General features: G+C 32.8%; 1 protein-coding gene across 1 annotated transcript in view; it reads right to left on the bottom strand.

The window, feature by feature from the left end:
• Nucleotides 1–12,988: 12,988 nt before the first annotated feature.
• RP1 (RP1 axonemal microtubule associated) overlaps nucleotides 12,989–14,318 on the bottom strand; it is a 582,455-nt gene continuing 581,125 nt past the window's right edge. The window contains exon 58 of the mRNA XM_031946393.1: nucleotides 12,989–13,513. Within this exon, the coding sequence (XP_031802253.1) occupies nucleotides 13,459–13,513 (55 nt within the window). The 3' untranslated portion in view covers nucleotides 12,989–13,458. The remainder of the gene's footprint in view (nucleotides 13,514–14,318) is intronic.

The following is a 14,318-nucleotide window of genomic DNA, read 5'->3' on the forward strand; positions in this document are numbered from 1 at the left end:
AGATCAGTTACAATACCACTATCACTAGAAAGTATTTAGTGTTGGATTGATGAAAAATACCTTTCAGAAAAAATTTTCACCTTAGCTGTCAGCTGTTTGACATCTTAATGTTGTAAATAATAATGGCAACAACATTTCATTAATGAGGGCCAAAAAAAATGAATAGAAATATAGTACAGTCAGCTTCTATAAATTGCAATGCCAAAGAAACTGAGGCAAGATAGAGATTAAAGAGTTTTTAATATTTTATTTGGATTTGTGAGAGAGATTGTTCTGGGGGCATGTTGCCCCCAGGGAAGATATCCAAAGCATCCAGCAGAGAATGTGAGTTCTCAATGACATATATACAAGCTCCAAGCTCAGGTACACAAAAGTGATGGGTGGAGTCCAAACTCAGGTGATCAGGAATCTCTAGGGAAGGACCATCAATCTGGTTCTGACAGGTTGGGGAGTTAGGACCATAAATTCTTACTAGCTTAGGAGGAGTTAGGAGCCAGGACATATGAACTCCCCCTTATCTTGAGTTTATCCATTTACAATTTATACCTTAGAGTAACTAGCCCTAAGTTATATCAGTTCTAATGAGCAGGAGGGAGGTTATAAACCAGGGGGTTAAGGCATGAAAATTCAGGGAAACTGAGGCAGAACACTTCAGGGAAACTGAGGCAGAACAATTCAGGGAAACTGAGGCAGGACAATGTAGAGAAACTGAGGCAGAACAAAATATTTAAGCTTACAAAAATGCATTTTCCTTGTTATTTTTCACTTTTGATAACTTAATCTCTTCATCTATTATTTATTTATTTTATTGCTGAGGCAATTGGGGTTAAGTGACTTGCCCAGGGTCACACAGCTTCAAAGTATTAAAAGTCTGAGACTAGATTTGAACTCAGGTCTTCCTGACTTCAGGGCTGGTACTCTATCCATTATACCAACTAGCTGCTCCCATCTATTATTTTTTACTCTAATTTAATTACTCAATTTTCTCTTTCTTTTTCATTGTATTTTTGTGTTTGCATTTCTGCCTCTGTCTCTATTTTTAAAAACTCTGAATATCATGTTTAAGAAGGCAAAACTATTGTGTCTTAATGAATGCCATTTTGAAGCAATTTTAGAGTTGGGGAAGGTATTTCCTTTTTATGTTGAATTTTAAATGAACCCATTAGATACATACAAATATTTGTTGTTGTTCAATAATTTTAGTCATGACTTATTCTTTATGACTCCATTTGGGATCTCTTTGACAAAGATAATGGTTTGACATTTCCTTCACTTATTTTACAGATGAAGAAACAAGAGATCAATATGCTGAAGAGAATTGCTCAGGGTCATTTGACTGGTAAGTGTCTAAAACCAGATTTGGACTCAGGAAGATGATTGGACCTGACTTCAGACCTGGTATTCTATCTATTATGCCATCTGGTTGCTCCATAAAATAGATATTAAAAGGGCATTTTTTTTCAAGAATGAAAAAAGACAGCTACTAAAGGAAAATATTTATTATTAATATTATAAAATAAATTAGATTGGTCTTATTGATATATGGTAATTCCACATGATAGCAAAAAGCCTTAATATTACAAATCATTAATGAAAGACCTAATAATGGAACAAAACCCATAACTGGTCACAATACAACATATTATTACAATGAATACTGATCCAAACTAAGGAGGTCATGGTCCCTGGGAATAGACTTTAAAACTATTGTAAGGTATACTCCTGCAATTTAAAAAGAAATTCTATTTTCCTAGGAACTAATATCGCATAATTATTTTCTTTATTCTGATAATGGATAGAGTGCCAGGTCTGAAGTAAAAAACTCATCTTTATAAATTTAAAAATAGCCTCAAACAAGTAGCAGTTGTGTGACCTTGGGCAAGTCATATAACTCTGTTGATTTCACTTTCTTCAACTGTAAAATAAGCTGAAAAGGATAATGGCAAATCACTCCAGTATCTTTGCAAAGAAAACCCCAAACGAAGTGAGAAGAGTCAAGCACAGATTGTATGAACAATAATATTGGCATAACTGTTGCTTCACTCTAAGACACTCTAAGACACTCTAAGACACTCTAAGACAATGCCTTGAAAGCAGATACTATTGTCATTTTTGTCTTTCTATCTTTGGTGTCTAACATAAAGACTTCCTAGCTCTTAGATGGTATTTAATGAATATTTGCTGAATTTCCTCAGAGAAGAATTTGAATCTTAGGGAGTTTTTTTCCTCAAGAGGTGACTTACTCAATATCACACATTAGTTCCTAAGTGGGAAAGATAGGATTTAAACTCAGATATAATTCTGTGTCTTCTATTATTCCGTATCCCCCCCCAACACACACACCATTTTACTATGTTATACCTGGAGTAGCTGAGGCACACGCCTAACATAGTAAGAGTGAAAGTCTCTTAGGTTCTCATTCTCAGATATTTGGTTCTACTCTCTTCTGTTTTTTACAATTTTAATGATTTTGTAATTAATTTTAAAATTTTGAGTTTCTGATTATCTCCCTCTTAACTGTCCCTTTCCCATTCATGGAGAAGGAGAAGCAATATGATCCTTGTTATACATGTGAAATCATGCAAAATATATTAGCTGTAGTGCAAGAAAAAAAGGGGGGAAAGAAAGAGAAAGAAAGAAAGAAAGAAAGAAAGAAAGAAAGAAAGAAAGAAAGAAAGAAAAAAAGAAAAAAGAGAAAATAAGGAAAAAAGGAAGGAGGCAGGGAAGGAAGAAATGAAAGGAGGAAAGGAAGGAAGGAAGGAAGGAAGGAAGGAAGGAAGGAAGGAAGGAAGGAAGGAAGGAAGACAGGAAGGAAGGAAAGAAGAGAGAGAGGAAAGAAGGAAGGAAGGAAGGAAGGAAAGAAGAGAGGAGGGAAGGAAGGAAGGAAGGAAAGAAGAGAGGAAGGAAGGAAGAGAGGAAGGGAGGGAGGAAGGGAGGAAGGAAGGAAGGAGGAAAAGAAGGAGGGAAGGAAGGAAGGAAAGAAGAGAGAGAGGAAAGAAGGAAGGAAGGAAGGAAGGAAAGAAGAGAGGAGGGAAGGAAGGAAGGAAGGAAAGAAGAGAGGAAGGAAGGAAGAGAGGAAGGGAGGGAGGAAGGGAGGAAGGAAGGAAGGAAGAGAAGGAAGAAGGAAGAAAGAAGAAAGGGAAGAAGTGAAGGAATGTAGGGATAGTAAAGGAGATAAGGAGTTTGAAGGAAGGAAGAATTTTTAACAAAAAAAATGAAATGGAAATGAAGAATTACTTTATTATACCAATAAGCTTTCTGAAGATTGAGTAAAAGAAATTAATTCTATTTTTTTGAGTTTTGTTTTATTTCAACAGACAAGCTTAAATAATTACTATAAACTTAATTACCTTTTTAATTATATAGCCAAACTTCTTCCTAATTGAGCATAAAGAATAATCCAAAAGTTCTAGAAGTTCATGCTTTTAAAGACTTTTTACTTTATTTTTTGATCAATATCATTGACTGTAAAATAATTTTCACTAGTTACAACTTGCAAAACTTGTGTTATTATTAAATGCCTTATCCTTGCACTCTCTCTCACTTTAGATCAGTTCAAGTATCCTTAGCAGTGTTAGAATTAATTTTAAATCAATCATTTCATTTAATTCTGTCAATATTGTCCAAAATATATTGTAAAATTATAATTTTTCCCAAGTTGAAACACATTCAACAAAACTACAATGTAATGATAGTAGAAATGTTATTGGAACATCTGCTTCTTTACTATTAGATCAGTTAAGTAGTCTCAGTATTGTTATATTAAAAGCTATCCATTATCATCTCTTTCAATATAGTCAAATTATTCCATCACAATGGTTAATATTCTGATAACATTATTATAACTTTTTTCTCAATTGACTACCACATTATAATTTCCCTTTCACATATTAATCAATGTATGATAGGTGATAGTCTAGGTTTTCTTGTTTTTAATCTGAATTTGATCTAGTATCAGTATTGTTAATTCAAAAGGTATGCACATTTAAATACCCCTTTCAATATAGTTCCAAATTGGTCTCCAGAATGGTTGAACTAGTTCACTTGACTAACAATTCATTATAATCCTTCTTTTTCTACATTCACTCCAGCATTTATAATTTTCCTTTTCTATCATATTAATCAATGTGGTGTGAGGTGTGATAGCTCAAGAGTTTTTTTTTTAATCATTTATCTAATTAAAAGTGATGTGGAGCATTTTTTTCACATGACTATTCATAATTTTTTATTTCTTATTCTGAAAACTAACTGTTCATGTCCTTTAGCTATTTATCAATTGGGGAAAGATTATTTTTTAATATATTTATAATTTGGCTCAATTTTCTAGATGTCTGAGCAATGAGACTTCTATCAGAGGATTTTTTTTCCTTTGGCTCCATCTGGTTTTTCTTTTCTTTTAAAAAATTAAATTGATTTTTGATGCATATTTTAAGTTTTGAACTATTTCCCTCCTTCTCTCCCCAGCCCATACTAGAGAAGGCCACCACTGACACAGTTGCATATGTGTGTGTGTGTGTGTGTGTGTGTGTGTGTATGTGTGAGAGAGAGAGAGACAGAGACAGAGAGACAGAAAGATACAGAGAGACACACACACACAGAAATTATACTATGCATACTTCTATTTATTAGTTCTTTTCTCTGAAGATAGATAACATCTTCCTTTATAAGTCCTTTTTAATTGATTTGAGAATTTATGACACACAGAATAAATTAGTCATTCACTATTATTCTTTGGAAAATATTGTTTCTACCATATACAATGTTCTCTTGGTTCTGCTCATTCTTCTTTATTCTTCATTATTTCATGCTATTATTTCCATATTTTCCATAAAAGCAATCTGCTCATTATTTCTTACAGTGTAACAGCATTCCATCACAATCATGTACTACAACTTGTTTATCCATTCCCCAGTTGATAGACGTCCCTTCAATTTCCAGTTCCTTGCTACCACAAAGAGAGCCACTAAATAAATATTTTAGAACATAAAGATTCTTGTGCTTTTTCCTTGATCATCCTGGGAAGTATACCTTATGATGCTATTGCTGGATCAACGGGTATGCACAGTTGTGAAATATTAGTTTATGCCCAATTTCTGCCCTAGTTTTTCAGTTTTTCTGGCAATTTTATCAAATATAAATGTTTATCTCCAAAGCTTAAATTTTTACATTTGTAAAATATAAGGTTATTATAATCATTTACTACTGTGCATTGTATATCTACTTTCTTCCACTGATTTACCTTTCTATTTCTTAGCCAGTACCAGTTTTTGATAAGTGCTGCCTTTTAATATAGTTTAAGAACTGGTACTACTAAACTTGCTTCCTTTATACTTTTTCTCATCAATTGCTTTGATATCCTTAATCTTTTGCCCCTCCAAATGAATTTTGTTATTATCTTTTCTAGATCAATAAAACATTATTTGGGTCATTTAATTGGGATACCATTGAATAAATAAATTAGATTAAATAGAATTATTGTTTTTATTATATTGACTCTGTTCACCCATGAACAATTAATATCTCCAGTTATTTAAATCTGATTTTTCTTTTATGAAAGTGTTTTATAATTATGTTCATATAGCTTCTGAGCTTGTCTTGATAGGTATACTCAGGCATTGTTTGCTCTCTACATGGTCTTTAATACAACGATCTAATAAATATGGAAATATGTATACAAGAATTGCACATGTTTAACATATATTGGATTGCTTGCTTTCTAGGGGAGGGGGTTAGGGTAAGAGAGGGAGGAAAACTTGGAACATAGGCTTTTGCAAGAGTGAATATTGAAAACTGTTTTTGCATGTATTTTGAAAATTAAAAGCTATCATTAATTTTTTAAAAAGAGACATAATCTGAAAAACCCAAGATATCTTTCAGAGTTTCAGTCATCAAAATTTGCATTACTTTGGCAGAATACCTGTAGGTAAGAGTGTGGTACCCTATGTGGACAGAGAAAAGAGAAAGGAGAAGCAGAATGGGAAGAGGAAGAGGAACAGTCTATGGTTGCCCAATTAGCAATTCCATTTGGGTCCCCAGTGGGGCAGCTCCTACTACTGATAGAGTTTGCTGTTTGTCCTTTGTTCCCAAAGAGGACCATGACATTAGGGAAGTAATGCAATGGCATGCAAGCAAACTGGATTTAAGTGAGGTAGGACTGTGCAAAGTCACTACCCTCACTTTCTCCTTCATAAGTATCTGGGTGAAGTGACAAGATATAAATGAATGGAAATGTCCCTGGATGTAGTGGGAGACTTTGGTCTTTTAAGCCAAATTCTTTAAAAGGTCTCAGTTTGACTGAGACATCGCCCAATAGATGACTGTAATTAAGTAAGAAATAAGGCAGAGAATGGCTTCTTTTTTTTAGTAAAAAAAAAAAAAAAATATCTAGGAGGGGAAGACCCTCAGGGCTTCTGGCCAAAACAGAAACAATTATTTACATTCACTTTGAGCCAATCAGAACCCAAAAAATGACCCTATAGATCTTGGCATGAGACTACTGTTGACCACTCAATGAGAGCTAGAGAGATTTGGATTTAAGAAAGAGAATAAACCCAAAGAAAATTTCTTTTAAAGGAATTTGGTTAGGCTCTTTTTTTTGGCCTGTTATTCCAAATAATTTATTTAATATTGAAATTAGCTGATCTTTAAATGTTTGGTAGAATTGACTTGTAAATCCACCACAATCTCATGCTTTTTTTTAAAGAAATTAAATTAAGATCTCTTTCAAGAACTCTTTTTCAGCTTGTGATCATTCATTTTATGGTGGTTTTTTTTTTTTTTTAGTAGAAATAGCTATTTTGATTTCACTGCTTTTTTCTGAGTTTCAATTCAGATCTCTTCTATTACCACAGTAGCTATCTAATTTCAGTTTTTTTCCTCTTTTACTTAGTTTTTAATAGCTTATTTCTTGAATATTATTTTTGTATTAGAGTTGGAATTTTGTTGGGGATAATGTTGTAAGCATCAGATTTTTCATACTGTTGGGAGTTCTTGGTCCCAAAGCTTAGATATTTGGGTTTATCAAACTCTAGATTATTATGGTAATTTATTAGTTTATTTAATCAATATGACCAATCAATTACTTATTTCTTATCCAGTACCAGACTGTTTTGATTACTGTTTTACAGTATAGTTTCAAATATGAAGCTATTAGATGCCTTCCTTCACATTTTTTTTACTTCCTTTATAATTCTTGACCAATAGTTATTCCAAATTAATTGTTTTTTTTCCTATCTCTGTAAAATAATTCTTTGGCAATTTAATTGCTATAGCAATGTATGAGTAAATTAATATAGGCAGAATTGTAATTTTTGCTATATTAGCTCAGTGTACCCATGAGCAATTAATATTTTCCAATTCTTCATATTGCTCTTTGGTAATTTTAGTGGATAGACTCCCAATTATTTTACACTGAAGTTATTTTAAATGATATTTCTCTATCCCTTCCTAGTAAGTGTGCTTATTTTATATCCTGCAACTTTGCTAAAGTTGTTAATTTTTCAATGAATTTTTTAATTGATTCTTTTTATAGCTTTTTATTTACAAGATATATGCATGGGTAATTTTTCAGCATTGACAGCTGCAAAACCCTTTGTTCCAATTTTTCCCTTCCTTGTCCCCATCCTCTCCCCCAGATGGTAGATTGACCAATACATGTTAAACATGTTAAAGCATAAGTTAAATATAATATATGTATACATGTCCATACAGTTATTTTGCTGCACAAAAAGAATTGGACTTTGAAATAGTGTACAATTAGCTTGTGAAGGAAATCAAAAATGCAGGCTGACAAAAATAGAGGGATTGGAAATTCTATGTAGTGGTTCATAGTCATCTCCTAGAGTTCTTTCCCTGGGTGTAGCTGGTTCAATTCATTACTGCTCTATTGGAACTGATTTGGTTCATCTCATTATTGAAGAGGGCCATGCCTGTTAAAATTTATCATCATATAGTATTGTTGTTGAAGTATACAATGATCTCCTGGTCCTGCTCATTTTATTCAGTATCAGTTCATGTAAGTCATTCCAGGCCTTTCTGAAATCATCCTGCTGATCATTTCTTACAGAACAATAATATTCCATAACAATCATACACCACATTTTATTCAGCCATTCTCCAGCTAAGGGGCATCCACATAGTTTCCAGTTTCTGGCCACTACAAAGAGGGCTGCCACAAACATTCTTGCACATACAGGTCCCTTTCCCTTCTTTAAGATTTCTTTAGGATATAAGCTCAGTAGTAATACTGCTGGATCAAAGGGTATGCACAGTTTAATAACTTTTTGAGTGTAGTTCCAAATCGCTCTCTAGAATGGTTGGATGTATTCACAATTCCACCAACAATGTATTAGTGTCCCAGTTTTTCCACATCCTTAATTGATTCTTTGAGGTTTTTTAAGAATAACATCATATCATCTAAAAAAAAATGATAATTGTTTTGAATGTGAATGAGATGAATTCACCCATTAAACAGAAGCAGATAATAGAATAGATTAAAAACAAGAATCCAACAATATATTATTCACATTCATATTCATGGTTATGATTGGTAATTTTATATTTCCTGCCAATCTATTTTTTCTATTTATCCTTCTCTGTGTCCTTCTGTATGTCTCTATCTGTCTTCTGCCCTTTTATCCTTTTTATGTTGATTCTTCTCAAAGACTATTTTGCTTCTGGAAATTGTCTCTCAACTTGTCTTTCCTCTTACTATATTCCCTTTCTTGTTGCCCCTTCCCCTTCTACTTCCCAGTTGAATAAATTTAATTTTTATATGGAATTGACTGTGTGTTTGTACATATTCTTCCCTCTTTGAACCAGGTAAAATGAAAAAGAGGCTCAAATGTTGTCCACTTACCCTTTGCTCATTTTCCTTTTACTATAAATCTCTGCCTTGCCCACCTCATTTATGTGAGATAATTTTCCTGATTCTTCTTCTATTGCCTTGTGGCAAATACAAACCTCTTTCTCAGCCTTCCCTTTTCCTTTGATGTCATCCAAGCATAATAGACTTACACCCATATCCTCTAAGAAGATTATTTCTTATTACCCTAAAGATAATAAAGTTCTTGGGAGTTACATTCATCATCTTTTTATTTAGGAATGTAAGCAGTTTAACTTAAGTCCCTCATGATGCCTCATGATATATTCTTTTTTTCTTCTCTTGAGTCTTGTGTATGTATGAATCACATTTTCTACCTACTTCTGGTCTTTACATCAGCAATGCCTAGAAGTTCTCTCTTTCCTTAACTATTCATTTCCCCTCTGCAATATTATGCACAGTTTTTCCAGATAGGTCATTTTTGTTAGCCTAGATCTTTTGCCTTCTGAAATCTCATATTCCAGGCACTCCACTCTTTTATAATGGTAGCTGCTAAATCTTATATGAGATTGACCCTGTCTCTTCAGTATTTGAATTGTTTCTGGTTGCTCTTAGTGTTTTCTTCTTGAGCTAGGAGCTCTGGAATTTGGTTATATTATTCCTAGGATTTTTTACTTGAGGATATCTTTTAAGTGGTGACTATTGTATTCATTCAATTTCTATATTGCCCTTTGTTTCTAAGCCACATGAGCAGTTTTGCTTTGCTCTTTCTTAAAATATCATATGTAGGCTTCTTTTTTTTAAATCATGAATTTCAGATAGTTTAATAGTTACTAAATTATTTCTCCTTGATCTATTTTCCAGGTCATATGTTTTTTCTGATGACATATTTCTCTTTTTTCTATTTATTTATTCTTTTGACTTTGAATGTCTCACAGAGTCATTAACTTCCACAAGACTAATTCTATTTTTAAGAAATTTTAAGGAACTCTTTTGTCAAACTTTGTAAGCCTTTGACTATTTGGCTAATTCTGTTTTTAAATTTTTTTCTAGTATTTTTGTGCCTCTTTTTCCAAATTGTTAAATATCTTGTCATAATTTTCTTGCATTAATCTTATTTTCCACTACTCTTATCTGATGTTTAGTTTTTTTTGTTTGTTTGGTTTTTTTTTTTTTTTTTTGCTCTTTGAAAAAAAAAACCAACTCTTTCATTCATCCTTATAGGAATTTTTTGTAGACTAGTGTTCAACCTACTTTTTTTTTTTCTTTCAGGCTTTATTTGCAAACATTTTCACATGATTGTTTTCTGACTGTATATCTTGAATTCCCCTGTCACCATAGTAAAGTTTTATGGTCAAGTTATTTTTGTGTTGTTGTTATTGGCTATTTCTTGTCCATTTTTTAACTTTGAACTTAATGTTAAATTTAGTCTCTGCTCTCTTCTGGCAGGAAGTCATTGTCCCAAGCTTCAGGTTTCTTTACTATATATATTTTTTTCCAGAACTAGTTATGGTTGTCTATAAGTTTTTGGTGCTTCTAAGGCAGTATGATCTGAGGAGAGGTATAGTTACCATTCTCCTTGTCTTTACTCTTGTGTAGTAACTCTGTGCAGTTACCCAGATAGAGTCACTACCAAAATTCCTCTCCTCTCTGGAACTTCAACCTGAAGCTATATATTGAGCAAAGAAATTGACAAATGGCAAGTGGTCCTGTGCCTGCTGCACAGGGTTCTTGTGTTCTTGTGTTCTCTTTCCTACAGGTGTCTCATTTCCTTACTGTCTCTGGACAGTGAGAGACCCTGGTTTTACTCTCTTCCTGTTGCTGATGTTCTTGTCATCATGTTGATGCCCATTAATTAGTATTACACAGACACCCAGGTTCCATTGCAGTACCATAGACTTCTCATCTTCTTTGCTGTTGTGGGCTAAAAAAAATGTTTTATCCTGATCTTTTGTAGGCAATAATATTTTAGAATTTAATTTAATATTTTATTTTAAAGTTGTTTGAAGGGGAATGCTGGAAATATTCATCTAGTATGTTTTTTTAATTCGTCCATCTTGGCTTCCAAGTATAGGGTCCTACATTATTCAAAATATATTCTTGGAAGGTAAAGGAAAAGAGGTAAAATGGAATTACAGATTTTCCTTGTCAAAAAAATTTATTAAGATACAACAGATGAACAAATCTTCAAGATTTTGAGAATATTCTGGTCATTTTTATAGTGGATTGTTTTCCTTTTTCACCACTTATTTTCAATCATATTGAAAAGCAAATTTGATAGCCTCCGGTTAGAAAGGATGTTCTCAGAGTATTTTTAGCTTGATTGAGAATAGAAAGTACTAGGAATTTTGCTGGAAAGTTAATCTTTGTTAGCTTTCCTTTTTTTGAGCTCAAACTAGTTAGGATAAGTTCACAACAAATACTAATTAAATATCTATTATGTACAAAGTATTGAGAGTATTGAACTAAATATGACATGGACATGCTCTCCATGTGTTTCTTTTTAAAAACATTTTATTTTTCAAATAACATGAAAAAGAATTTTTGACACTCATTTAAAAATTGTTTTAAATTTAAGAAGGCATGTAATTTGCTATATCATACATGTGCAATCATGTAAAACTTATTTCCATATTAGTCATATGATGAAAGAAGCCAGATTTTCCTCTCCTTGTCCTCCCTCCCCCCCCCAAAAAAAAAAAACAAGAAAAATATAGTTTAAAAATATAGTTTGACCTGCATTCAGACTCCATAAATTCTTTCTCTGGTGGTAAATAACATTTTCATCATATGCCCTTCAAAATTGTCTTTCTAAGCATTTATAATCTAATGGGGGAGGGAGGAAATCACATGTTCACAAAACAATATACTAAAAATATAAGAGAAACTTTAAAAAGAATCACAGAAGCCAGGTTAAGAGATCCCAACTTAAAGAAAGATTGAGACTAGATTGTTAATCGACCTCAAGAACATGACAAACATTATACATTCTAGTTAGCAAGCAGTCATGAGTGAAGGATCAGGAACATATGTAAAAGTTCTACTCATCCTGAAGGATGGATTGAAAAAGGAAGAGACTGAAATTCAAGCAGACCAGGAAATTATTTTTGTATCATCATAGTATCAATCGATGTCCTGAACTAAGATAGGTATAGTCAAAATGAAAACAGGCGAGATACATTAGAGATATTGTCAAGGTGAAATTGGACTTGTCTATTGATTATACATGGCAGTTAACAGAAAATAGTTTGTGGCAAAGTAAATAGAGCACTGGCATGAAGTCAGAAATGCCTGAGCTTAACTCCAGCCTGAGATACTTAACTAGCTACATTATCAAGTCACTTAACCTGTTTAGTTCAAATTCCTCAATTGTAAAATGGGGATAATAATAACAACCTTTCCACAGGGTTGCTGTAAGGATCAAAAAAAGATAATTTTTTTAAAAAAGCATCTAGCACAGGGCCTGGCACATCACAAGTACCATATTAATGATTATTTCCTCTTAATAGGAATGATTTTATTATTTACCAGAAAGTCTAGGAAGTTGATGAAAGAAAAATATTATAATGATCAAAGAATTAGAGGAAAATGACATAATTATTGTTCTTAGTAATAATCATTTATATTAGGAAGCAACATGATACAATGAGAAAAATAATGGATTAGGAATCAGAAAACCTCGGGTGCAGAGCAGCTCATTTATTTACTCTATCATCATAGGAAAATATTTTAATTTCTGTGGGCATCAATTTCTATACCTATAATAATTACTGAAGATTAGTTGACCTCCAGTGGTACCTTCCAGCCCTAAAGATTCATACATCTCAGCAATACTTTAGAGCACTTAACATGAAGGAGAGTAGCCTGGATAAGAACACTAGGGAACTGGTCAAATCACAACTTCAATGCATTTACAATTTGGAATTTAATACATTTTTCCTTTATATTGGTAAGAGTAGAGAAAGTATTAGACCTGGAGTTGGGATGACCTGAATTTAAATCTAACCTCAGAAATTTAATAGCTATGTGAACCTAAGAAGGCCACAACTTAAGTTTTTCATCTGCAAAATGGACATAATAATAGTACTTAATTCTCAGATTGTTTTGAGGATAAAATGAGATAGCATATGGAAGGTACTTTGCAAAACTTACAGAATATTATATTTAGTAGCTGTTATTATTATCTTTATTTTGCAATGAATGGATTAAACCAAATTCTTTAGAAAGAAAGCTATATCACACATATAAGTAAGAATATGTTTTGTTTCCCCACTTTATTTTGCTAAAGACTATGAGGACAATCCATACTTATTGAGGAAAAAAAAACACAATATTTTGGAGGGGAAATGAATTGACTGATTTGCTTAAGTGTATTTGCCATGCATGGATAGAGTCACTACTGTGTTTTAAGTCTGTTTATTTACAAATTATTCTAGTCCAACTATTTAATGTTCCCTGTAGAAGAATTACATATCCAACAAGCATTAAATGCTGCTGGTAATATTAAATGCTAGCTGTTATTATTTTGACATTCATCTATAATAATTATAAAGCCTTTATAATTTTACACAAAGAAATATGAGGATTCAAATCAAAAGGAATTTGAAAAAATGCATTGAATGCAGAAAAAAACAAATTTATGGGTAGAGTTTTAGAATAGTGAGGCCATCATGCTCATCTTCAGTAAGCCACCTAGATTAGGAGAAAAAGAAAAAAAAAAACAAGATTAGTACTCAAATGTTTTGAGAGTTCAAATGCCATTTTATCTATAACCCTTAATAAACCAAAATTGCCAAAAGAAGAATTTTTATTGTTATAACACACCCTCTGGTGAGTACATTGTACTCTGGTACTTTGTAGTAGCAATAGTAGCAGTAGCAATAGAAGCAGTGTTGTTTTGATTTTTTTTAAATAGCAAATTGTTATTTTTTTAGTAAGTAGTTAGGGAGACAAGGGAAGGATTTTTGCACTTTGTGAAGTGACATGTTTATGTTGCTAAACCTAATCTTTTTGTCTATGTACTTGCTTCAGATTCTACAGAAGAAATAAGGTTTGGGCTCCTATAATAGTCAAATTGCCTCACTACCTCCTCTCATTGTACCCTAGGTGAAATCAGTACCCTTCCACAGCTGGGACAAAGTGTTAATTCCCATTTTTAAAAAAAATTAGAGCTAGCAAGCAAACTTCAAAGAAAAGACATCAAGGCTTAGAGCATATGGCAGGAAAGAACTAAGGAAAAATTGGGAGAGATACTTAGGGACATATAGTTCCCAGAGTGAGTAGAAGAAAAGTGTTAATGAGACATTTAACACCTGTACTTTAGCATCTGTGAATAAGGCTAAACCAAGGGGGTCAGCCAGAAGCAGTAAAAATGACCCTAGGGCCACTTGTTAGTTGAGAAAGTTAATAAGCCATGTTGAGAAGAGGAGATGTTCTGAGTTAAGTTGGTAACAAGATATAAGCAGTCATGAATTTTTTCAGCTTCACATATCAGTCC

This window comes from Sarcophilus harrisii, chromosome 1 (genome assembly GCF_902635505.1).
Source record: "Sarcophilus harrisii chromosome 1, mSarHar1.11, whole genome shotgun sequence".
Classification (NCBI taxonomy): domain Eukaryota; kingdom Metazoa; phylum Chordata; class Mammalia; order Dasyuromorphia; family Dasyuridae; genus Sarcophilus; species Sarcophilus harrisii.